This window comes from Arabidopsis lyrata (genome assembly GCF_000004255.2).
Source record: "Arabidopsis lyrata subsp. lyrata unplaced genomic scaffold ARALYscaffold_5, whole genome shotgun sequence".
NCBI lineage: Eukaryota > Viridiplantae > Streptophyta > Magnoliopsida > Brassicales > Brassicaceae > Arabidopsis > Arabidopsis lyrata.
Window position 1 is genome coordinate 4,555,869 of NW_003302551.1, and position 27,395 is coordinate 4,583,263.

A 27,395-nucleotide genomic window follows, 5' to 3' on the forward strand; every position below is an offset into this window, starting at 1 on the left:
TTATACAATCTTAAACACTTAACAAAATAAAAAATATTAAAAAATACAATTTAAAATTTAATTTTAAAGTTAAAAAATCGACCCGCGGTGTACTGTGAGATAAAATCTAGTGTCTATACATTTTCTATGCTAGTTACTGAAAACTTATGTTTGCCATCTATTGGAACTGCAATATCATTTGAATTTAGAGTGAAACTTGGGAGGAAAATTGAAGTGGGTTTATGTTATGTTCCAATGATCTCTCTTTGTCCGAACTGTTTCTCTTCTTATTTGGCATCATGACCAAAATGTGAGTGCATTCGGATACTTTTCTCACTGAATGAGTTCTGATTCCGCAATTCCGGATTTTTACTTATCCCCGGTCATATCTATTTTTACTTATCCCCGGATTCCGCTTTTTGAGATGAAATTTGTGAAAACGTTAATTTTTATTTCAATTCAATTAACAAGCGTTGTTTTCTTTATACATTCTTTTACTATAGTGTTGAAATTGTAGCCTGCTTTGAACATAAAACTTTTGGACATTTTATTTGATTACAAATAATATAATGTTGTGGCCAATTTCATTACCGATGAAACGACATGGTTTAAGTTAACCAGAAGTTGTCTGAAGACTGACCAATGAGAAGTAAATACCTGTAGGACCTTTTGACAACAAGGAAGAGTGAGTCCCACGTTCCACGAGTTTGCCTTTGTCTAAAACAGCGATTGCGTCACAGTTTTGGATTGTGCTTAGCCTATGTGCAATCACCACACTCGTCCTCCCTACCATAACACGCTCGAGCGCATCTTGCACCACACGTTCCGATTGGCTGTCCAAAGCGCTTGTCGCTTCGTCTAGAAGCAACACTGACGGGTTTTTCAAAACCGCTCTAGCGATAGCGATCCTCTGTTTTTGACCACCAGACAATTGTACTCCTCTGTCTCCACAGTATGTGTCGTAGCCGTCCGTTAAAGATGTGATGAAATCGTGAGCATTCGCTGCTTTCGCCGCCTCGATTATCTCTGCTTCGTCAATTTTATCTGAGGCTCCATATATGATGTTCTCTCGGATTGTCCCAGCAAACAATGTTGGTTCTTGACTAACCAAAGCTATGTGTTGACGAAGTGATCTCAAATGATATGACCTTATATCGCGACCATCGATTTTTACAATACCCTTTAACGGGTCATAGAACCGCTCTATCAAGCCAATGATAGTAGATTTACCTGACCCGCTTGGACCAACAATCGCGGTGGACTTCCCCTCTTCGATCTTAATGGAGAAGTTCTTGAATATAATCACATCCGGTCTAGTCGGGTACGAGAAATGTACGTCAACAAATTCAACCTGACCCGTTATTCTTTCCGTTTCATATCCATCTGGATCCTCCGGATCAATCGACGTGTATCGATCCAACACAGCGAAAACCGAGCCGACCGCGTCTGAACCTTTAGCTAGATCCGTGGTCATGCTTCCAGCGTCGGCTATGACTCGACCAGTACTAACCAAGATCATAAACGTCTCGAACAAAGCTTTAGCCGTGATGTACCCATCTTGGATCAATCTGCCACCGTACCAGAAATCCAAAGCCCACGTGCACGACGTGAGACTCTGCGACATCGCGAGCCCGAACCCTGCAAACCATGACTGACGAATGCTTTCTCTCCGCGGACTTTCTTGGGCCTTTTCCAGCATTTTCATGATACGTTCTTGTGATGAAAAAGCTGTAATAGTTCGGACGTTGGAAACAGCCTCTGCTGCTAGTTTGCTACTTTCATCCTGAGCCTTGATTGCTTTTTTCGACATGCTCTTGAGTAAAACACGGCGAGTGTAGAAGCAAACAATAATCACCGGTTGCACCGCTATCATCACAAGTGCTAACCTCCAAGCGATGACCAATCCCATCGTGAAAGCTATGGTTACAGCGGATACGGTTTGTACCAATAATGCCATCCGATCACCTACCAACGATCTCACCTATAATTAAAAAAAAAAACATAAGAGAAATCAAGAAACGCTATAACATTGTTTGTGAAAAAGATTTATGTATACTTACCACATTAGCATCTTTTGCGAGTCTAGAGCAAATGGCCCCGCTTGAGTTCTCATCTCTATCGAACCAACCGACCTCAAATGTTAGCACCTTAGAGAGCATTCGTTCTCGGATACGTTTAGTCAAATATTCACCCATGTATGCAAAGTTGTAGTGTTGACTGATGTTGATCAAGAAAGAAAGAACGGCTAGGCCAACAAAAGATAATGCATAGATCCTTGTTTTCTCCTTAATCTCGTCGTGGCTTGTCAGGAAATACACGGATACCATCGACCCTAAAGAATATGCGTACGCTGGCTGTATGGCTCCAAACAAGGTTGCACTTATGCAACCATACAACGCTTGTTTCCATTCCGGTAGATTCATTGCTAATAGTCTCTTAAACGACGGTAGTTGCGGCTTGTTATCTTCAGAAAGATTCTTCACAATGCTTGGACCTGTAACCGAGTTAGCAGAGCTTGAACGGCTAAGAGTCGACACTCTAGAACTACTTCTTATATCTTTGCTCGGATCCGAGATTGGACCCATTTGCACACTAACGTTGATGTTTACATCTGAGTCTTGTTTTTCAATCTGTTGTAAGTGGACAAGTGTAGCGTATTGACCATCTAAGTTTTCCATTAGCTCATCGTGTGATCCAGTTTCCACAATGTGACCGTTCTTAACCACGGAGATAACATCAGCATTACGGATGGTAGAGAGACGGTGAGCGATCAGAATAGTTGTACGACCAATCGAGGCATTTTCTAAGGCTTCTTGGACTACTCGTTCGGATTCAGAGTCTAACGCGCTTGTTGCCTCGTCTAGAAGAAGAATTGTTGGTGATTTGATTATTGCACGTGCGATTGCGATCCTCTGCTTTTGTCCTCCTGACATTTGCACTCCTCTCTCACCAACCTATTTTTTTACACAAAAGCTAAGTCAAACCTCTAATAAAAGATTTATGTAATCGATATATATTTCAAAACTGTAATCTAACCTGAGTTTCGTAGCCATTAGGTAACTGAGAAATGAAATTATGAGCATTTGAGGCTTTGGCAGCTTCCACAACATCATCCATGGATGCATCTTCTTTACCAAATAATATGTTTTCCTTTATCGTTGTGGCGAAAAGTGCAGGTTCTTGGCTAACTAGACCCATTTGTGATCTCAACCACTTCACTTGTAGCTTATCAATGGATACACCATCTATGAGAATCTCTCCTGCTAGCGGGTCATAAAACCTTTGCAAAAGTGAGATCACGGTCGATTTTCCTGACCCGCTTCCTCCCACCAAAGCCACAGTTTTCCCGGAAGGAACTCTCAGACAAAAATCGTCAAAGATCGATGTTTCAAGCCTCGATGGATACACAAATTTTACGTTCTTAAACTCGACTTCTCCTCTAATTTTCTCCAACTTGTGGCCATCTGGATTGTCCGAATCAATCTTGGGAACTCTGTTTATCACTTCCATGATTCGCTCCCCAACTGAAGCCGCCTCAAAGAAGTACTTGAGATTAGACAAACCACCACCAAGTGATCTGAAGCAATAACAAAGATACCAAATATCAAGATATACATAAGATCAACAGTTTATTTTCTTTTTTTTTTACAAGAAGTAACTTATGTATTTTCTATTTACCTAATTACGTCACAACAAAAAACACAAAACATAGTCATACTGATACATATAGATATGTTAAGTTTAACTAAAAATATCATAACATCCAATAGTGCATATATATATGGAAAAACAATTTTAAATTTAAAATATTTTAAATTTATAATATAAATGTTTGAAAAACAAAACTAAAAATATATTTAAAATGTTTCATCGTGAACACTTTAACTAGCAAAATATTCGGTTTTTCACAGGCTTTGGGGTTTGATTTTCTTTTTATACCATAAATACATTGATATTGATTGGTTTTGTGATAAAACCAAAATATAGATTGAAAATATTTCTATAATATTTTGTATATGATATGATACTAATATTTTAATTGTTCAAACCGATTTTCATATCTCATTGTAAAATAAGAAATTATTTATGCTCGCATGGGTCATAATCTAGTTATAGATACAACTTACACGCCACCGATAGCAATAGCGGCAGTAACTGCAAAGACGGTACCACCCTGAGCACCATGGTACATGACCATCCGGCTTCCATACCAAGACATGAACCCCCACATGGCAAAAGTGATTCCATTGCTTCCAATGGTGATCCCCTTAGCAAGCCCTTGTTTAATCCCTAGCTTAACGGACCCTTGAAGCGCGGTCGAGAACTTGGATATTGTCTTCCTCTCCCCAGAAAACGCATAGACGGTTCGCACCGAAGAGATCGCCTGCTCAGCTACGAAACCAGCTTCATTGTACTCTTCGCGTATCTTCCTTGAAATGCTTATGAGGGCTCGTCCGTACATAAGACCCGGGATCACTAAGAGGACAATGAAAGGTAAACCAACTATGGCCAGTCTCCATAGCAAGATAAATCCGACTATGTAGCTTCCAACGAACGTTGATGCGCTCATCAAAAAATTTGGTAACTGCACCAAATATTAAAAAATGGTTTTAGAAACACAAGAATATAAAGATTATAATTATTATGAAAGATATAATCAAAAGTGAGAGAGACCTTTTCACTGAGGACGTCTTGGATGACAAAGCTGTCACTAGAGACACTGGTAATAACATCAGAAGTGCTTGTGACATGAAGATCAAAGTAACCCACATCTTGTCTTAACACTGCCCTTAAGTACTTTTCTCTCATTCTTGCTGTTTGTCTCTCCCCTGTTCTTGTCCAACAATATCCCTCTGTTTTTTTTTAAACGGAAAATATTATATCCATCCCCATTAAAAAAAATTGAAAATTCGTTAATCTAAGTGGGGTCAAGTGAACTATACACAGAAAAGGAAAGGAAACAATATTATTACTTATTAGAAAGGCTTACCAAGGAAACAAACAACCCAAGATCCACAAGCCACATAAAGCAAAGCTACAGAATTCTGTTAATTACACAAATAAAAAAATAGAATAAACATCAGTCAAATTGAAGTATACATGTAAACTTGTAAACAATGACTTGGAGAAGTCAATTTGGTTGTTATATGTTTGTAATTTTGTTGGTTTTTTCACCAAAATGTCAACGGATTCTAGACAACAAAGCATCCAAAAAAACTTGACAAAAAGAATTTATGATCTAATTAGAAAAAAGAGTTGTTAATTATATTAGCATAAAAAGAGAGAGAGGACCTTGGAGATGCTTTGCATGAAGGTATCAGTGTTGAAAGAGGAACCACCAAGATTGTTCATAAGCTTGCTGGTGATGAGAAGAACAAGAGGAGTTGTGAAGCCATCACCGACGGCTCCGATTAACCCTAAGCTCATCAGCAACCAATCTACACCGTCCGCGTGCATGAATATCGATCTTACGCTTCCAAAACTCTTCATCTTGTTCCTCCCACTCTCTTTCTCCTCTTCTTTAACCATTTTCATATGTTTTAAAGACAGAAAGAAAGAAAGAGAGACCAAAACGACACCTTGACCTTAACGAAACGATAGGAGTTTATTTCTCTCTCTCCCTCTCTTTTTATAAGAGGTACTCTTTTCGTGCAGCAATATTTAAACCGGAAACTTTTTTTTTTCCCCCTTTTGGTGGATTTCTTTGTTTTGTGATGTTTTTGTTGTGTGCTTCATTCACATATCGTCGATCAAATGTGGTAGCCGGCGGCTATTTATAGAAAGAGAGAGAAAATATCAATTTTTTTTTTTTTTTTGGTATGAAGGATATACCCATATATGAATACCTTTAAAATATATATATATAAATATTTTTTGTTAAAATATACCCTTAAAATATTAATATCATGTTTTGGTCTGTTTTAAGTAATATATTTCAAGAAACTCTTGCACCACCAAAACGTTATATTTTGTGACTCCACTTTACTTTGTCTCATATAATTACTTATAGCATATCTTCTGTCTTTTTATTAGTTAGGAAGTTTCTGACTTTTTTTTCACATACTTCTTTTAGTTGATACCCCTTTTTCAGTAATAACAGTAAATTACTCCCTCCGTTTTGTTTTAGTTGTCGTTTAAGGTTTTTTCACACAAATTAATAAAAGCATTAGATTTTCTGTTTTATCTTTTATTAATATATTTTATAAAAAAATTCATTGGCCGAAACATTAAAACAGTAGGGATAAAACTGGAATTTTCACCAAACATTTGCATCGAAAATCTAAAACGACAACTATTATGAAACAAAATTTTAACTCTAAAACGACAAGTAAAACGAAACGGAGGGAGTACTAAACTAGACTCGAAGTCAAAACGAATATTTGATGATTAAAAGGTACTAATAGGTTTTTCCGCATACTTCCGTAAATAGTAAATTATTGATTGCTAAAATAATAGACTCGAATTCAAAGCAAAAACTTGATGGTTAAAAGAGGTGACTGGTTGTTTCGCAGACTCTCCTGTAAACATACCGTTTTAATAAATTGAAATTATGTGCAACTTAATAAGATTATTAAATTGAGAATTTCTAGCGGACACAATGTTTTTTATTTATTATATCGACTATTAAAATTTTAAAGGAACCATTATAAATAACAAATGATCATGATTAAATTCCAAATGAAAAAATTGTTGAGTTGACGAGCATGATCTCGTGTATCCGTTATGTGAACGGACGCCCTTTTTCAGTGGATATTTTAGACTTATGCTTGTTTTCATTAAAGGATGTGTTCTAATTTAGACCATTGTCACAGTTATTACAGTATATGAAGATTTGTGAATATGAAGAAGGAGTTAACAGAGAAGAAGGAGTTAACAGAGACTTAACAGTGTTAATTGTATAATAACAGCACCGTTAACTATTGTATAGCTTATCTATAAATACCCTTGTATAGCTTAACATCAGATTAATGAGAATGCATATAGTTTTATGACTTCTAATATGGTATCAGAGCATTAAACGCTTTCTCATTCAAAAGTTTGTTACATTTTCTTGGAAAATTCTACTTTCCCGAGAAATTTTTTTTCGAAGCTTGTTTTCTTCTCGACGATCTCACATCAGCTCTTGTTGTGTTCATCTTTTCTCTCATCGATATCCGATTCTAATCGCGATGGCGAGGAAAGGAACCAAGCAGCTCAGAAATCGATCGACATCACAAGATTCCGGTGAAGATTCACCGATTGTTACTCGAAGCTCGAATCCAGGTTCATCTTCCATGAATCAGCTACCGGCGAACTCCGATTCGATTGATAGTCATCATAATCCTTACTTCCTTCACTCCAGTGATCATCCTGGTATATCAATCGTATCAGAAACTCTCACTGGTGAGAATTACAATTCATTGATCATAACTATGACTACTAGTCTAGAAGCTAAGAATAAGTTCAGTTTCGTTGATGGATCTCTTCCTCGACCGCTTGAATATGATCCTCTGTTTAAGATCTGGACTCGTTGCAATAGTATGGTTAAGGCCTGGATTCTTAATGTTGTTTCTAAGCAGATCTATGCTAGTATCTTGTATTTCAATGATGCTGCTGCTATTTGGGATGATCTTTACAGGCGTTATCACAAGAGCAATCTTCTTCAGATTTATAATTTGGAGCAAGAGATCAGTTCTTTGTGTCAAGGCAACATGTCTCTCTCTGATTATTATACAAAGAAGATTACTCTCTGGGAACGTTTAGCTTGTACAAAGAACTTGATGGAAAATGGTGGTTGTCGTTGCTCTCAGGTCATGAAACTTCTGGATGATCATGAGACAACAAGGATTACTCAGTTTCTTATGGGACTTAATGATGATTTTTCTAATATCAGAGGTCAGATCTTGAACATGAAACCAAGACCTAGTCTCTCTGACATGTATAATATGCTTGAATCAGATGAGTCTCAGAGACAAAGAATTGTGATCACACCTAATCCATCTGCCTTCCAAGTCAAGACTCAGATCTCCAGCTTTCAACAGCAGAGTTTTCAGAAATCTCGTGTTTCCTGCACACATTGTGGTTTATCTGGTCATACTGCTGACAAATGCTACAAGATTATTGGTTATCCTGTTGGTTGGTTACCAAAGAATCAGCGAAAGAATCCTAATCAACGTTTCACTCCTTCTGCATCAGCCAATCTTGCTATCACTGACTCTACTTCGGATATTGATAAGGGTGTGGCTCTATCTAATGATCAGATTCAACATTTGGTTTCTTATCTCAGCTCTAAGTTGCAGCCTCAGCTCTCTACTGGTTCTCCTAATGCTACTATTACTGAGATTCCTGCAGAGGCTTCTTCTTCTTCAAACATGAAACCTACTATTTGTCAGCTAACTGGTATCTTCTTTCCCTCCATATTTTGCTCAATGTCAGCAGACAATGGTTCATGTTACTACTCTACTGATGATAATATATCAAATATGGATACATGGGTAGTGGATACTGGTGCTACTCACCATGTTACATATGATAAGAATCTGTTTCAAATGATGATGCCTATTCATGATACTACAGTGAAGCTACCTACTGGCGTTGGTGTTAAAATAGAGGGTTTGGGAACAGTAAAACTCAGTGCATACTTAACTTTGCACAATGTCTTATTCATTCCTCAGTTTAAGTTCCATTTACTCAGTGTGAGCTCTTTAACTACACAGATTCATTGTGGTTTGTGGTTTGATTCTCATGGCTGTGATATTCAGGATCTTTCAAGGGAATTGATAATTGGCAAGGGTAGACTGCACAACAAGCTATATTTCTTGGATTTGCAGTTTCAACCGTCTGAAGTTTCAAAACCAACAGTTTGTGCTACCATCAAGATCATTCCGCAACTTTGGCACCAACGATTGGGTCATCCTTCTTCTCAAAAGCTACAGTCTATATCTGGTTCATTATCTGTATCTGTTTCTAGTTCTCTTTCTCCAGAAGAAAACCATTGTAAGGTTTGTCACCTTGCTAAACAGAAGCATTTGCCTTTTGTAAGCCGGAATAATAAAACAAATAAAGCTTTTGATTTGATCCATATCGATACATGGGGGCCATTTGCTGTTACTTCTCATGATGGTTATAAATATTTTTTAACAATTGTTGATGATCACTCTAGAGCTACATGGGTGTATCTTCTCAGAAATAAATCAGAGGCTGTCACGGTGTTACCTGGATTCATTGCTATGATTGAGACTCAGTTCAATACTAAGGTTAAAGGAGTTCGTTCAGATAATGCTCTTGAGTTCAATTTTACAAAATTCTATAAAGAAAAAGGTATTGTTGCTTATCATTCATGTCCAGAGACACCTCAGCAGAACTCAGTCGTGGAAAGAAAGCATCAGCATCTCCTTAATGTTGCTAGGGCCCTTATGTTTCAGTCTCATCTCCCTCTTGAGTATTGGAATGAGTGTATTTTGACTGCGGTTTTTCTCATCAATAGGCTACCTACAGAACAACTTCTTAATCAGTCACCATTTGAAATATTGATGCAGATACCGCCTGATTATAGTGCTCTGAAGTCATTTGGATGTTTAGCTTATGCTTCTACTTCTCCACATCAAAGACACAAGTTTGCTCCTCGTGCAAGAGCATGTGTTTTTCTTGGATACCCTACTAGTGTACAAAAGGGTATAAACTTCTGGATATTGAAACACATTCTATTTTCATATCTAGACATGTGATTTTCCATGAAGAATTATTTCCTCTCCAAGGTGGAGACATGTCACAGCAGATTCAGAAATTGTTTCCTTATGTGACAAAGATTGTTGATGATTTAGCAGTAGGAGATTCTGCTATCATAACAGAGTCACACAAGGATTCAGAGCAACATGGTGTTAATATTGATCATTCTGCAGTAGGAGATTATGCGTTTATCAATGATACACCTGAGCTAAATTTGGATTCTGAGCAAAGGGTGAGAGTCAGTAATTCTACAGTAGAAGATTCTGTGAATACTACTATCACTCCTGCGCCTGATCCACTGAATGCACCAACTGTAGAAGATTCAGTTGTTGTCAATGCAGACAATAAGCATGGTAGTAAAGATCAATTTGATATGGTTCTTGATATTACAAGAAAGTCAAAACCACCTGCATATCTGCAGGACTACCATTGTTATAATGTGAGTTCTGATGTCAAATATCCTCTTTGCAATTATTTGTCCTATGACAGGATATCAGGACCATATCTCTTTTTCTTGACGGTCATCACTAAAGAATTTGAGCCTTCAACATATACAGAGGCAAAGAAACATCTGGTCTGGATTAATGCTATGGGAGAGGAGTTAACAGCTTTAGAATCCACAAACACTTGGACCATTTGTTCTCTGCCTGCTAATAAACACATCATTGGTTGCAAATGGGTATATAAGGTGAAATATAATTCTGATGGCACTCTTGAAAGACATAAAGCTCGTTTAGTAGCTAAAGGTTACACTCAGAAGGAAGGATTGGATTATGTTGATACATATTCTCCAGTTGCAAAGCTTACTTCTGTCAAGATGTTACTCGCTACAGCAGCTAAGCTAGGCTGGTCTCTATCTCAGTTAGACATATCTAATGCTTTCTTAAATGGCGACTTGAAAGAAGAAATATACATGCAGTTACCACCTGGTTATGTTACTCGACAAGGGGACTCTCTACCAGATAATGCAGTATGTAAACTAAATAAGTCTCTTTATGGGCTTAAACAAGCCTCAAGACAATGGTACTTGAAATTTGCAGAGACACTGGAGGCCATTGGTTTTTAGAAGAATCATTCAGATCATACTTTATTCACCATGGTGAAAGGTTCTACTGTTCTCATCGTCCTTGTTTATGTGGATGATATAATAGTCTCGAGTAACAATGATAATGCTGCAGCTTATGTCAAGGCTCAACTGCAGTCACATTTCAAACTGCGGGATTTAGGACCTGCTCAATATTTCCTTGGTTTGGAGATAGCAAGATCTCAATCTGGTATTTCAGTCTGTCAAAGAAAGTATGCTCTTGAACTATTAGACTCTGCTGGATTGTTGGGATGTAAACCTTCTTCTATTCCTATGGAACCAAATTTAAAAATGTCCAAGGATGATGGTGAACTCATTGATAATCCAGAGACTTATAGAAGCATCATTGGTAAACTGATCTATTTGACTATCACTAGACCGGATATTGCTTTTGCTGTTGGCAAGTTATCTCAGTATACACAAGCTCCAAGGGATTCACATTATAAGGCTGTTCTTAAGCTCTTGCGTTACATCAAAGGAACAGTTGGTCAAGGTCTTTTCTATTCCTCTGACCCTAATATGACTTTGTCTGCATTTGCTGATTCAGATTTTGATGCTTGTCCGGATTCTCGAAGATCTGTTTCTGGTTATTGTGTTTTTCTTGGAAATTCACTCATTTCTTGGAAATCAAAGAAGCAAGATATATGTTCACGTTCATCAGCAGAATCTGAATACAGGAGCATGGCTTCAGCAGTGTGTGAAATTGTTTGGATCCGGAGTTTACCTGGAAGATTTGCATATTCCTGTTGATAATCCTACTGTTCTATACTGTGATAATCAGGCTGCGATTCATATAGGCAACAATCCTGTCTTTCATGAACGTACTAAACACGTTGAAAGGGATTGCCACACAGTCAGGGACAGAGTTTCTCAAGGAATTCTGAAGCTTATTCATGTACGTACAGAATGTCAAGTTGCAGACATCCTCACCAAACCCTTATATCCTGGTCAATTCAAGATTCTTCTGGGTAAGCTTGGCATTTCGAATATCTTCATGCCAGCTTAAGGGGGACTATTACAGTATATGAAGATTTGTGAATATGAAGAAGGAGTTAACAGAGAAGGAGTTAACAGAGACTTAACAGTGTTAATTGTATAATAACAGCACCGTTAACTATTGTATAGCTTATCTATAAATACCCTTGTATAGCTTAACATCAGATTAATGAGAATGCATATAGTTTTATGACTTCTAATAACAGTTTCTTATGCTTTAAAATCGAAACAGAAAAAAGAGCGAGAAAAATTGCAGCTCTCGATTTGAATGAGATTCGCAGCAGTGAAATGTGGACGTAGTTCTTATATTGAGTGTGAAACACTATATAGTATCCATGCCATTTTATTTTTGACTTAATTGATTTTATAAAGATTGGGTTTAGGATCAAAATCTTAACATTTCTAACATCAACTTTCCTCGTTATGAGTAGGCATCCAATCAAACATTTTTGGTAGGCTAAAATCCCTAGATCTAAAAGTAGGTGACGAATTCAAATTTATCACTCGAGATTACCTAGAAGAAGAAACTAATAGACGATTCCCTAAATCAACATCCTAAATCTACTAATATCTAATATCAAAGAGCTAATAAGACGTCCAAAGAAAAGAACAACAGAAAAACATTTTAGATATTGTATGTATCAATATTTTATAAAATGTACAACTTCATGGGTATCACTTAAAATGGAGGCGGTATAATTCTACTACTTAATACTCCTATCTTGTAAAGCACATGCATGAATTGAATTCGTCTTCTTGCGACATTAAAACCTGAGAGCAATTCCCTATGTTTGTCATGTGCGTACCTATCAGCCTTACATGCAGCCTTTCACAACACATCTCTCCATTTTTATTTATTGCTATAGCTACAATTTTGACATCATTTACTTTTTTTTATATGTGTCGTATACTATATCCAATAAGTGTATAGTTTTGCTCCAGATTCCGAGATACGGTTATAATTTGATAATAGTACTACTATTTAATAAAGTGTTGTCATATATATATATATATAGACCATGCATATATACTGCGTCGTCGACTAAAAGTTTGGGAGTTATCCTTGTGGTTTTAAGTTCATTGAATTCTAACTTCGTCATAGGAAGTTTCGTTAGCTATTTTGCGGGTTTATATTGTCCTTTATAATTGGTTTTGCTCATCTTAGAGATAATTTGGAAGTGTAACTGTGAAGTCGGGTCTCGTTGAGGCCTTGTCTTGATTTTGTCGTTGTTTGTTGTTTTTTTTTTTGTGGGTTGTACCCTCCTACGTCTTTATTTATATGTCATTAAAATATTTCGAAATTTGCAGAATAACGAACTGACCATTGAACGAAAATAGTACCCATGCATATATATCATAAATAAGGCTACAAACTTAGTTTGTCGTAAGTCTACAAATTCTGCAAGTAATACACAAGTCTACACTCTTAGTTACAGAAAAATAAGTTTGTCCAATAAGTCTGCCAACTAAAATCTGTTAAATTAATAAGTTTATGCTGCCATGAATGATAGTAACGGTTATCAATACTTTGATTTTTTTTTTTTTTTTTGACATTTTTGGATCAAAAAGGCCTGATCCATGACTAATTTTTACTATGCAGAGTAACACGACTAAATAGAGTCGAATTCCAGTGGAAAATGTGGAATTAAGTAGAGTTAATCACTTGATTAAAAACATGTTTCCCTTTCAAAATGTTTTATGTGCATACTTCTTATTTGAATAAATCCGCAGTAACAAATAATGACAAATGTTTTGACGTAATGAAATTTTTTTTCTTAAATAATTTAAATATGATATGGTTTTATTGGCCAGAGATCTGGACTTATTCTTGGGGGACATCATTCACTCTATTTCATAATATTGTTCATGGTAAATGTAAACTGCATTTAATGCAATGTTTTGTCCTTCTTCTCTGACACAAAGTTGTCCTTCTGACACAAAGTTGTCCTTTTTATCTGATACAAATCTGTACATCTTTTAGGGGTAAAATCGTCCATAAAATACCACAAAACATAAAAATGTGGTAGTTTTGGAAAGCTCAATTCAATTGTGGTAGATTTCAAAAGGATTTTTCAAAATGTGGTAGATTCAACAAAAATCCCTACTTCTTATTTGAAAAAATCCGCAGTAACAAATAATGACAAATGTTTTGACGTAATGAAATTTTTTTCTTAAATAATTTAAATTCTTTCTTAGTTGCATAAATACATAGTAATATTTTTGTAAATAAAATTTGAATAAATGTATTATCATAAAAACATTATAATAATGTGATCTTCTTGTAATTAACGTTATATATTGCCATTATAAAATGTCTCCTATATATAATCTTATCAACAAAGAATTGATATGCCAATTTTCGATGTTACGTATAGTATAATATAATTTATTAAACAGTCATTGTGTTGGCAAATGATACCTTCCCGTGTTCGATCTCCAGGGATTGTACGTATGTGGTGACGTTTTTTTCTGCTCGTCTAATTGACATGCCAAGTTCTGAGTTACACGTATAATTTAAGACTATAATTAAAAATTCTTATCATGTAAAGTGTAAACGTTGACTTCTTTGTAATACACATATATATGATATATCTATTATATCTACATGAACACTTATATTTGTAACGCTATACTTCTTTTCAACGTACACAAATCAAAACCTTAAACTATAATAAAATATATCAGAAACTTTTAAAGAATAAATAGATATAAAATAATTTGATACAACTTTTTTCATCTCAAATTAATTTTTCAGGTCAACTAATATATGGATAGCTTAATAATTCTGTAAATTAATAAAATATCATACTTACAACGTTTTTAGTTCATAGAAATTTTAGTGTAAATAGCCAATATTTGGTTAAAAATTAGTAAAACAAAAATAGCTACCGAAATGATAAAATCGTATGTAATGAGAAGATAATATGATAATATCACTCTTTTCGGTGTAAATGTTAATATCTTTCTTTTGGATGTAAATGTTAAAATAAGTAGAAAACTCATATATATATATATATATATATATATATATATATATATATAACACTATACTTGTTTTCAATGTATATACTCTATCAAAACCTCAAAATATACAAAAATTTACCATAAACTTGCAAAGGATAATTAGATACAGTATAACTTCCAGAAATTATAAATCGATATATTTTTCCATTCCAAATTGATTTTTGGTTCTATTTATATATCGATAAACTAATATATCGATTAATAAAATAATCGACTAATAAAAAATAATGACATTCCATCCCAAGCAAACAATATTAACCAAATCATGACATTCTATTGATAAAATAAAATCAAATCATGACATGAAATATAATTAATAAAATAAAACAAAATCATGACATTAAATTAATAAGATAATATAGTGGAGATACTCTTCAACTAGTTATTATAAGGGTCGTTATTATTTAACAGTCCTAGTATTATACATAAATCGAAAATTCATATTAAGAAAATTATATTGCAAATTAGTCGCAAATAAGATTCTTTGGCAAAAATGCGACTTCTTATAAAGTGACAAATAGGTTGCTTATTTGAAAACATTTTGCAAATATTAATACCAGTCTCTTATAAGTTGTAATTAGTAGTACATTCGCGACTGATATGCGATGTGGCAACTTAGGGCCTGACTGGTTTAAACGCAGTGGGTGCGGTTGCGTCTGCGGGAGTTTGCGGAAGCGGGCGGTTGCGGTTACAAGCGTTATGATGCATTTTGAATGACTGGTTAAGAGGTTGAAAATTGGTGCGTTTGCGGGAGTTTTATGACTGGTTAACCAGTGGATGCGACAACGGTTAAATCGAAAATGATCAAAAGAAATATAATTTATAATTATATAATATATAAAAACACTAAATATTTATATTATTATGATAAAATACAAAACAATTTATATATAATTAATAATAATAAAATATTTAAAATTACTAAATTATTATTTAAAATAATATATATCATAGTTAAGTGCTTATTACTTCGTGCATTTGGTTCATAAAAAAACCAGCATCAAGTAATATAACAAATTACAGAAAAAAAAAATATGACAAACCAAAAAAATAGATGTTTTGAATTCTTAGATCTTCTGGATTAATAATTTTATTACAATACTTAATTTGTATTTTATCATTTTTGAGTTTAGATTGACACCATGATTTTGGTAAATAGAAAAAATTAGGGTTTTGAGAATTAACGTTAATATATATAGGGTTTGATAAATTTTTATAATTTATTTGTTATTTATGTATTTTTTAATATATATAGGATTTGAATTTTAAAAAAAAAAATTTTGCCAACCGCTACCGCCCGCAACCGCAAACGCTTGCGGGAAGGAGCTTTTGAATTCAGCGGTTCGGAGCGGTCTAGAGCGGTTCGGAGCGGTATAAAACGTTTTTTATGATTGGTTTTAAACGCTACCAACCGCAACCACCCGCAAACGCAGCGTTTGCGGGTGGTAGCGGGAGAACCAATCAAGCCCTTAATCATTTATTTGTTACCGACTTGTTAAGCCTATTTGGTCTTCTAACAAGGTTGTAAATTACTTTCTAATTAGTTTTTTTTGTTTGTTTTTTGCAATCTTGTTTATTTGATAATGTGGCTCCAATCTATCAAAACTTTTCCCACGTATGTATATAATTTAGTTTTAAAATTTTTATTGATCCCTAGGAAATTTCCCAAATTACCTTGTTTTGCAAATTTTAGTTTCTAAATTAAAACAAGGGAATTTTTTGTTTATTTATAAATTGATTATTAAATTAGCATTTGTATTAATTTTTTTTTTTGAATATTAAATTAAAAAAGTATACTATTAACAGAACATCTGCTGAAGTTCCAACTACAGAGGAAGAGGCTTATGACTTGATTAAGACAGCTTTTTTTGATTCTGAAGTAAGAGCTGAACAACCATCTGAGGAGTGGCAGAATCCAGAAGAATCTGAGTTTAGGGAGAAGTTAGAGGAGGCTGAAACTCCACTCTACTCTACGTGTCACAAGTACAACAAGGTTTCTGCAATACAGTCCTTTACCACATCAAAGTGAAGAGTGGTATGTCAGAGAACTTCTTTGATCAGCTATTGACCACAATTAAAGACATGTTGCCAGAAGATAATGTGCTTCCAAAGTCCACTGCTGAGATGAAAAAGTTCTTGAAGGTTTTTGGGTTTGGTTACGATCTCATTCACGCATGTAAGAACGACTGTATACTGTATAGGAAGCAGTATGCTCAGATGGAAAGCTGCCCAAGATATAGTGCATCAAGATGGGAAATTGATAAACGAAGTGGTGAGGAAAAGAAGGGGATTCCAGCAAAGGTCCTTCGGTATTTTCCAATCAAGGACAGATTGAAAAGGATGTTTAGATCAAAAAGAATGGCTGAGGATTTGCATTGGCATTTCAACAATGGTAGTGAAGATGGTATAATGCGACATCCAGTGGATTCTATTACATAGGCACGGGTCAATAATAAGTGGCCAGAGTTTGCTGCAGAACCGAGAAACCTAAGACTTGGTTTATCTACAGATGGAATGAACCCTTTCTCTATGCAGAATACCAAATACAGTACATGGCTAGTCTTATTAGTCAACTACAACATGCCTCCAACCATGTGTATGAAGGCCGAGAACATCATGTTGACGCTGCTGATCCCTGGTCCAACTGCACCAAGCAATAACATCGATGTTTATTTAGCACCGTTGATAGAGGATTTGATTGATTTATGGAATGAAGGTATGGAGGTTTATGACTCCTTTATGAAAGAGAAGTTTACACTTAGAGCTTTGTTGTTGTGGAGTATCAGTGACTATCCAGCCTTAGGGACATTGTCTGGATCTAAGGTTAAGGGGAAACAAGCCTGTAATGTTTGTGGAAAGGACACACCTAGGAGGTGGTTGAAGTTTAGTAGCAAATATGTCTATTTGGGCAATAGGAAGAGGCTCAGGACTGGACATCCGTACAGGCGCAAAAAAGGATGGTTTGACAACACTGTGGAGAATGGGACAGCTAATAGAATTCAGACTGGGGCAGAGATTGCTGAGATACTTAAAGATTTCAAGAATGATTTTGGAAGAACTTTGGATAAGAAAAGTAAGAGGAAGAGAGCGGGAGATGCGGTTACTTCAGAGGAAGAGTACGGAGAAGACAGTGATCAATGGAGATGGAAGAAAAGGTCCATACTCTTCCTTTTACCTTACTGGAAGGTTAGTATTTGGTTTACTATATTAATTACAATTGAGTAAACTGTTAAAAAATTATGTATATGCTGAAAGTCTTCTTATCATGTGTTAGGATATGCCCATTCGCCACAACATTGATGTCATGCATGTTGAAAAGAACGTGTCTGACGGTTTGTTGTCCACTCTGATGCATAATGCTAAATCCAAAGATGGCTTGAAGGCCAGAAAAAACTTGGAAGATATGGGAATAAGAAGACACTTGCATACTGAATCAAGGGGAAAGAAAACTTACTTGCCTCCAGCGGCTTATTGGATGTCAAAAGAAGAGAAGAGAAAATTTTGCCTAAGGTTATCTAAGTTCAGAGGCCCTGATGGATATTGTGCGAATATCGCGAATTGTGTGTCAGTGAATCCTCCTGGCATTGGTAGTCTCAAGTCGCATGATCATCATGTGCTAATGCAAAATCTGTTTCCTGTGGCTTTGAGAGGCTTGCTGCCAAAAGGGCCTAGGATTGCTGTGACTCGAGTATGCAACTTCTTCAACAGATTATGCCAGCGTGTGATTGACACAGAGATGCTTTTATCATTGGAGACTGAGATTGTGGAAGCAATGTGCCAACTGGAGCGGTTCTTCCCTCCATCACTATTTGACATCATGTTCCATCTTCCTCTACATCTAGCAAGGGAGGCACATTTGGGTGGACCGGTACACTTTCGTTGGATGTATCCATTTGAGAGGTACTATACTTTTTTGTATTTTGTGTCTATTAGCTTGATTAGTAACATTTTGTTCTGTGATTGAGTTGTAGGTATATGAAGACACTTAAAGGTTATGTCAAAAATTATGCAAGGCCAGAAGCTTGTATGGCTGAGGGCTACTTGGCTGGAGAATGCATAGCCTTCTGCTTAGACTTTTGAAAGAATTCTGCACCTGTGGAAGAAGCAGTAAAACGAAATGAAGATGTTGAGTCTGATGATGTTATCCTTGAGGGTCGCCCACTGCAGAAGGCTACTGAAATTAAACTTTCAGATAAAGAGAGAGATATAGCCCATCTGTATGTGTTAATGAACACATCAGTTATGGAGCCATATGTTCAGTAAGTTTAGTTCTATTTATAATTTATATAGTCATGCAATATTTATTCATGAAAATTAACTGCTAAATCTTGATATACAGGATGCATTTAGAAGAATTGCAAGCTAACGATGTCAGATGTGCAAGAAATGAAACTTTATTATGGAAATTTCATACAGAAAGGTTTGCACAGTGGGTAAAGGAAAATGTATGATCTTTATTTTTCAATATGCAAGGCCATAAGTTTTGATTTAATCAGCCTCATTTGTGGCTGCAACTAACACTGCATTTTCAAATTGTAGATACCTTCTAACTCAGAGGCTCACTCTAAGAAGCTGAGGTAGCTGGTATTTGGACCAAGACATATTGCTCAAAGCCATAAGGGTTTTGTCATAAATGGACATCGATTCCACATTGATGATGTTAAGCGGGAGACAGAATAGTGGAGTCACATATGAAGCCTTTTCTATGTGTAGAGCAAGTGCACGCGATAGTAAACAGATGGCGGACGTAGTTACATATTATGGAGTGATCAAGGAGATCATTCTGGTGGACTACCACATGTTCCATGTTCCTCTATTCAAGTGCAGTTGGGCTAACACAGGGAATGGTGTAAAGGAAGAAGAAGGATTTACTATTGTCAACCTTCATCTTAAGCAGACAGCGTTTCTCTGAGATCCATACATACTGCCATCGCAAGCAAAACAAGTGTTTTACTCTAGAGAAGATGAATCTTCTCCATGGTATGTAGTTATGAGGGCGCCACCTAGAGGATATCATGAGCTAGAAACAGAGGAAGAGTTTGTCGCAGCACCAGTGTTTGACCAGCAAATTGAAGATTTGGGGAACCAGTCGTCTGATGATGAGAGTTATTGTGTTGGGGATGACTGTAATGGAGTGCTAGTGGAAGATTAATAGCTACAACTATATTTTGAAATAAAACATTGAGTACCAGAATTAATGTGGAATATTTATTGTTGATTTTGTTTCAGGATCAGTCATGGCAATTACAAGAGGAGGAGGAAATCTCCGCCGTAGTAACCGTCAGGCAGGAAGAGGTGTGACTCTTGTCGTTGTGAAGAAAATTTCAAAAAAGTCTAAGAAAAAGGAAGTTCGAGAGGTGATTAGTTTGGAATCAGATGATCAAGTTGTGGAGGAACCAATGAGTACAGCTGTTGGAGGAGAAGAGCAAAGTTCTGTAAGAGATGTTGAAAAACCAATGTCTGAAGGAGAAAAAGAAGATGGTCAAGTAGAAATGGATGAAGCAGCTGCAGGAAAAGAAGATGAACATGTAATGGCCGAAGGAGAAAAAGAAGATGGTCAAGTAGAAATGGATGAAGCAGCTGCAGGAAAAGAAGATGAACCTGTAATGGCCGAAAGAGAAAAAGAAGATGAAGAATTAGAGGTAGACTCTGACAAAGAAGAGCGTGGAGTTGATGGAGAAAATGATCAAGAACCTGCTGAAGGTGGAGAACAGTCCCAGCCTGCTGGAGGTGGAGAACCTTCCTAGCCTGCTGAAGGTGAAACTGTGGATGCTTCCACTGGAGGAGGCTCACCCTAGAGGTCTAACTCGACCACAAAGAGAACTAGGGGACAGACAAAAATGCGTAAAGTCGCAAAAGACCCGCTTGCGAACGTTGAGGTAGATTTTACTTCCCTTGGTGAACATTGCGGTTCTGGATCAGTAACACTTTCATCATTCCTTGGTCCACTGGTGAGGGAGCATGTTACAGTACTACTCGATGATTGGAGGAAACTCGATGAACAAACAAAGTACACAAAGTGGGAGGAAATTCAGGTAAAGTATTTTTTTATCTTCAATATTTCTCATTCATTACTTTGTATCACTGTCATGTAACCTCACATTTATTATAGGGGAGGGTTAATTTGCAAGAGGAGTGGCAAAAACAAGATGTTCTTAAGCAGATGGGTTGTGTGTGGAGGGCATCTAAATCTAAACTTGTGGGCCAAATTCGAGCGGCGGGAAGTCACGCAGAGCGATTAAGGCTTAAACCAAGCAACATCCAATCTCTTGGGAAGTGGAACAATTGGGTTAAGAGCAAGACTAGTACAGAGTTTAAGGTGCACTCTTGTTTTATTTATCAAATAGTCTGTGATAAATGTATTAACTGAGCAGATTAAATACATGTATGTCTTGTTGTGGATTGATTTTGTAGGAGAAAAGTGAGAGATACAGGAACTTGAGGAGGGCTCAGATTCCACACACCACTAGCCGCAAAGGAATGTTTCGAGTGGCACATGATTTGGTTAGTATCTTTCTCTGTATTTATAGATTTGTATTGTGTCTTTCTCTGTATTTATAGATTTGGTTAGTGTCTTTTGGTTGATTTTTTTATCTGTATATATAGAATAAGCATATGTTGTATCACTTATATTAGTACTACTTGTAGAAATAAAAGAGTTCAGACCCAAAAAAGGTGACTCGAAGTAAGGTATGGATAGCAGGACACACTCACAAGGATGGAAGACCTGTGAAGCCTGAATTCGTAGAGACTATTGTAAGAACTTACCAAATTGTACTCTTGTTTTCATTACAAAAGATTAGACATTATTGGTTGATATATATATATATATATATATATATGTGTCTCAGGAACAAATAAAAACAATCGATAGTCAAATGGAGTCCACAGCCAATGATAACATAAGTGAAGATACTGTCAGTCAAGTTTTGGGGAAAGATAGACCTGGGAGAATTAGAGGTTTGGGAAGAGGGATTACTGCAACCAAACTAGCATTCCTACAGGCTAGAGACATACATGTGCAAAATCTTGAAGCAAAACAAGCCGAATTGCTTAGCCAGATTCTAGACCTGAAAAATGTAGTCAATGACTTAGCTGGAAAAAGGGTAAGTGTGCTAATTTTTCTATATATGAGGCCATTTGAAGAAGCACAATTAACTAACAATTCTCTATCTTCTGGTCAGAAACACTCTGAAACTATGGGAGCTCAATCTGAGGTTAGTGATGTCAGTAGAGGAGTTAGGTGTCAGCTGCTTGAATGGGGTTCAACAAAAGATGTTATTGTCGGGGAAGGAGAATTCTGCTCTGCTGATCCAGCATACAAGATTGGTCGCATTCCACTTGGTCCCAATGCGGCAACTGTTGTTGTCAAATCTCTAACAGACAAAGATTCACCATTGTGGAGGCCTACCCCAACCATGTTCTCACTTGGGGAAGCTGTGGGACTCAAAATTCCTTGGCTGATAAGGTGATTTTGGATGACAACTACCCAAACAGTCCAAATAGAACTTCTGATTCCAAGGTAATCTTTATAGACTTTAATTACTTTATTTTCACACCTTGGAAGCTAAATTGTAGATGCTAATATATATGAATCACTTAGGAGACAATATCAGATGAGTCAATTCAAAGATGCAAAGTTTTTGATTGGAATTCTCATGGTGAAGTTATTGCTGAAGGTGTTTTATGTTCCACTGATCCTGCCCAAATGGTCGACAACATTCCCCTTGATAAAAATGTTGCCATTGTGAAGATTGACCTTATTGTGAAGGCTGCGTCTTATGTGTGGAGGCCATCAGCTACAGTACTTGTGATCTCTGATGCACTCGATCAAGAAGCTCCATAGCCAATTAATAAGATAGAAATCATCACTCAAAATGCAGGGGATGATTCAGTGAGGAAATCGCCTGGGGTAAGTTTTGGTGTTGTTTTGATGCATGTGTATTGTAGTTAATGATGAATATCTGATGAATATGTTATTGTTGTGGTAGAATACAAGTACCAACTCTGGTTCCAGCAAAGGAGTAAAGAAGAAGTGCATCCTCTTGGATTGCAAAAACTCTGGTAAAACTGTTGCAGAGGGCAGAGTTTGTTCCACTGATCCTGCAGCTTTACTGCATTTCAAACCCATAGGTCCTAATGCTAGCAAGGTCTGGGTTGACGTTTCAAAGATTGATGATGCAAAAGTATGGAGACCAAGTTCATAAGTGAAATTCATATCTGATGCAATAGGCACACTAGTGGTTTGGCCTAATGACAAGATTGTGTATGTGTGACTTGTTTAACTTTTTAGATTGTTGACTTGTTAAAGTTTCTTTTGTTCTTGTTGAATGCACTACTTTCAGATATTATTAAGTTATGAAAGTTGGTATTAATATATTTATTTATTAACTACAATATAAATGCATTGTAACAATTAAAAATTAAATATATAAATTCATGCAAATAAATTGAAAATGCATGCAAAAATACACAGACTTTTTAAATAAATATTAAAAAATCGAGTTAATGCTTTTGTTAAAAAATTAGAATTTATTGTGATTATTTAAAAAATAAAATCGAATTAATGGGTTTTTAAAAATAATAAATGAGATAAATACTAAATTATAACATAATAATTATATAAATAATAACATATATACAATTCAAAAATAAAAATTAAGAGTTTAGGGAATAGTCTTTAGGGTATAGAATTTAGGGTTTTGGGTATAGAATTATGTTAGTAGCTAATAATAAATACTTAATTATAACATAAATAATTAATTATAATATAGTAATTATATAAATAGTAACATAGATACATTTAAAAAACAACAATTTAAGAGTTTAGGGTATAGGGTATAGGGTTTAGGGTATAGAGTTTAGGGTTTAGGTTTATGGTAGTTTTCAATAGTAGCTAATACTAATTTTATAAAAAAATAACATATGTAGTTATAATTCAATAAGTTTATTGATTATAACAAATATTATTATGTTTCAACAATTTGATTTACACAATAAGAAGATTAGTGTACATGTTTTCTTAGATAACAATATGGAATACCATAAAAATTTCTAAAAACGTTTCAAATATTTTTAATCAATTTTTAAAAATATCAAAAAATTTAAATAACTCATAAACACATTAATCTGTCAATATATAATTTTTAAAAAAATTTTAAAATTGCAAAATGGCATGTAAAACATATTTTTATGTCTTCAAATAAAATAGCCACTTATAATTATTCACTTTGATCGCTGACGTGGCGAAATCTCAGCCGTTCCTCATGACATCTGAATCTCTTGTTGAAGCTTTCATAAACGATCCAATCAATATGCATCACTCGGATACATGACGTGGCGATATCTAAGCCTTTGATCAGCCCGTTTCATCTCATTCTCGACTTTTAAATCAGAATTATTTTTTTTATTTGTCAACATAAGAAACGAGAGAGTTAGGTCTTATTCGTTTCATCTCTATTCAGCCTCCAAATTTTCTGATTCTTTCCTCTAAACTTCAACTTTATTCAGTCCAAAATAAAGATCATGTTTCCTCCAACAGGAAACTTCCTCCAACCGTTCTCGCATCCGACGAGGATTCTCTTTCTTTCCTCCAACCGTTCATTTGCCTTCGACAAGCAGCAAGAAACTTCAAGATCTGTAACGAAAGCTTCTCCCTTTTTCCTCATATTTAGATTAATCAATTCTTAAATTGATTAATTCCGTTGTTGTTCCAGGTAATAGAAGATCTGCGTTCAGTTAATCAATCTCCAGGTAGTACTCTCTTCATCCTTTCGAATAATTTTTATTGTTTGAGTTACGTTCTTTGATTCTTTGGATAAAGTTTGATTAGAAGCATAGTGATAACATGCGACTGAATGATTAGGGTTTCTCTAAATGAATAAGATGTTTAGGTTGAATGATTTATTAAGGTTTCATTGATTATCTTTTGTGTATCGGTTGTATGATTCTCTTTTGCATAAGGGTTTTTTTTGTGTATCGGTTGTATGAGACCTAATTCAGAAGTTATAATTCTGTTAATTGTAACATGCATTGTTATTGCATAAGTGTCTTCAAACTTGCATTGTTATTGCATTTTACGGTTTTGTTCCTTGCATAAGTGTTTTGTCTCCATAGCGTGTATTATGCATTCTTATTGTTTGGATTATCCCGAAAATGGTGAATGTAAAATAATTTAAGATGATGTCTTTATTTCTCTTGTCGACCAGGTTAGAGTGATGAGCTAGTCATGCATCATGGACACAACTTGAAAGGTTTTGCTTTTCTTAACTCATTCTCATTCAAAACAATTAATCAGAAAAATATTTGATTTTAACATCTTCAGTTTCTAACAGGAATAGGGCTAATGATATGGGCTTAAAGACAAATCATCGAAGTCTTGGACGTTAGGGCTAATGATATGGGCTTAAAGATAAATTAGTCATAGGGTCTATTTAGACCCAATTAATATCTTGTACTTTTTGATTTTGTTTTTTATTTAGGCCCATCAAAACAAGATTTAATATCAAATTATTGCAAATTCTGAATTTTGTATTCTATATCCTTCTACTTCAAACAAAATAAAACAACAGTACAATAATTTGTACAAATACTGTATTTCCAAAAAAATCATACTATATATTACACATCTCATACATATACGTATGATCATGACGTATGTTTAAATGTATAATACATGTATTATTACACGTATGTATACATGTATAATACATGTATTATTACACGTATGTATACATGTATAATACATGTATTCTTACAAAAACGCTATCTATATAGAAAATAAAATGTTATCCCTGTTGGCCAACTCCCCTCGAGGTACATCGATTATTACATATCATGACTGCTATTATAAATAAATAAAACTGCTATAAGAAACATATATAAATAGCTTATACCCGACGCTATTGAAAATTTACTTATAGCAGAAATGAAAACGCTATATTACTTACGGTTTCTATAGCATTAGCAAAAAACGCTATATAAAATGTGGGACCTACTATAACGGGCGCAGACATAGCATTTTCTACAATGCTATTTCAGGATACAATAGCGATTTTGCTAAGCTATTAAAACCCTCATTTCCTGTAGTGATTATATACACCGTATATGTATAATTTTCTGCTACCATCGAAATTGAAAGAAAATCAATGCAATGTAAAATTATTCAACGTCATATATTAGTTACTAAGCATTTTTGAATTTTTTATTTGGTCGTCAACTGAATTTTATCAAAAGAAGAGGAGAATCATACAAAGGTTTACAAACTCGTGAACCAAACTTTTATCAACTACCAATAACATGTTTAGGGATCCATATTTTTCCTCTTAGGATTCGATCATATGATAACTAATGAAGTGAAGGAAAGAAAGTTTTTTTTTTTTCTTTGAATAAGAAGAATAAAGTTTTATGAAAATTTGCCAAAGTGTAATGATTAACAGATTTTTTTTTTTTTTGTTAAAAGTAATGATTAATAGATTGCATACAAACTTAGTGGCACACAAATAAAAACTGGTGGGGAACACATTGTTTTTATTTTAAGTTCACTATTTTATTTTGTTATAATTTGACACATTAATTGTTAAGATAGAAAAGAAAAGAAAAGAATATGTCAGTTTTTGTGCAGATTGCTCGTGTTGGATTTTGTATCTTTCATGGACGATGAAATTATTTCTTTTACAAGAAATTCTGTTTGCTTGAACATATCCGACGACCGCAAAATGAAAAACTCGTTCACTAGAGATCAATTTTGTGGCAAAAAAATCTATATTGAAAAGAAGACAAAGAGACTTGAGTAATATATAAGAGATATGACCACACCATTCATTATCAATTCATTTTGAGTTGGAAGTCCATGAAACATAGCATGGTATCAAAGCCCAAACACACGGCAGTGTGCTAATCCGGTTTAGAAAAGTGGTCCGATCACCCCTTCTAATTAATGGTTTAAAGGAAGGTTCAATTCTGTCGAGATAGCTAAAAGAATATTATTTCGATGGAGCATGATGGATTATATCGAGATTAATGGCTAGAACCTAGAAGAGCAATTATCTCGAGGGGGCATATTGAGAAAGATCCCACATTGGAAAGATGAGAAGGGACTTGATGAGTACGGGTATGAAAACGACGTCGTTTTGATACACGTCAGCGTACACGTGTACGATGACTCAGCACAGTAACGGAGTTGACTAACACCCGTTAGATTGACTCCGATTTTTGCCCGTTGTATCAAGTATAGGTATGAGATTCAAATTTTATTGAACTTCAGGTTGTAAAATACCCTACGAAATTGTCCAGGTATAAAAATCCACGGTGCAGATAGTACGCGTATGAAAATCCCCTTTTCCCGGACATAGGCCACTCTACTCATTGCCAATTGGTTTTGAATTGGAAGCCCATGAAATTTACCAAACTTGCGCCTGATTCCGGGTAATTGCTCTCTGCGAGTGATGGTTCCAATGAACTTATGCCCGCAACTTTAACATGGCTATATAAACATCTAGGAGGATTAAAAAAAAAAAGAGAGGATTTTCTGACGCTTCATTCAAAATGATCATCATGACTTGACAGACAGAAAGTCATTTTTCGAAAAGACAATAGAGATTTA

At 35.3% G+C, this 27,395-nt stretch overlaps 1 protein-coding gene and 1 long non-coding RNA gene across 2 annotated transcripts; one reads left to right on the forward strand and one right to left on the reverse strand.

Moving 5' to 3' along the window:
• Positions 1-414: 414 nt before the first annotated feature.
• LOC9311516 (ABC transporter B family member 15) lies at positions 415-5,765 on the reverse strand. The gene is made up of 7 exons (XM_021025470.1): positions 5,272-5,765; positions 4,970-5,024; positions 4,654-4,832; positions 4,107-4,564; positions 3,016-3,556; positions 2,040-2,933; positions 415-1,960 (listed from the first exon to the last, which is right to left on the reverse strand). Exons 1-7 carry the CDS (start codon positions 5,512-5,514, stop codon positions 593-595), a joined length of 3,738 nt encoding a protein of 1,245 aa, XP_020881129.1. The 5' UTR covers positions 5,515-5,765; the 3' UTR covers positions 415-592.
• Positions 5,766-24,353: 18,588 nt separating this feature from the next.
• On the forward strand, positions 24,354-25,314 carry LOC9311517. Its single transcript, XR_002331607.1, has 3 exons — positions 24,354-24,544; positions 25,000-25,044; positions 25,126-25,314. It is a non-coding gene; the product is annotated as an uncharacterized LOC9311517 (long non-coding RNA).
• Positions 25,315-27,395: the final 2,081 nt, after the last annotated feature.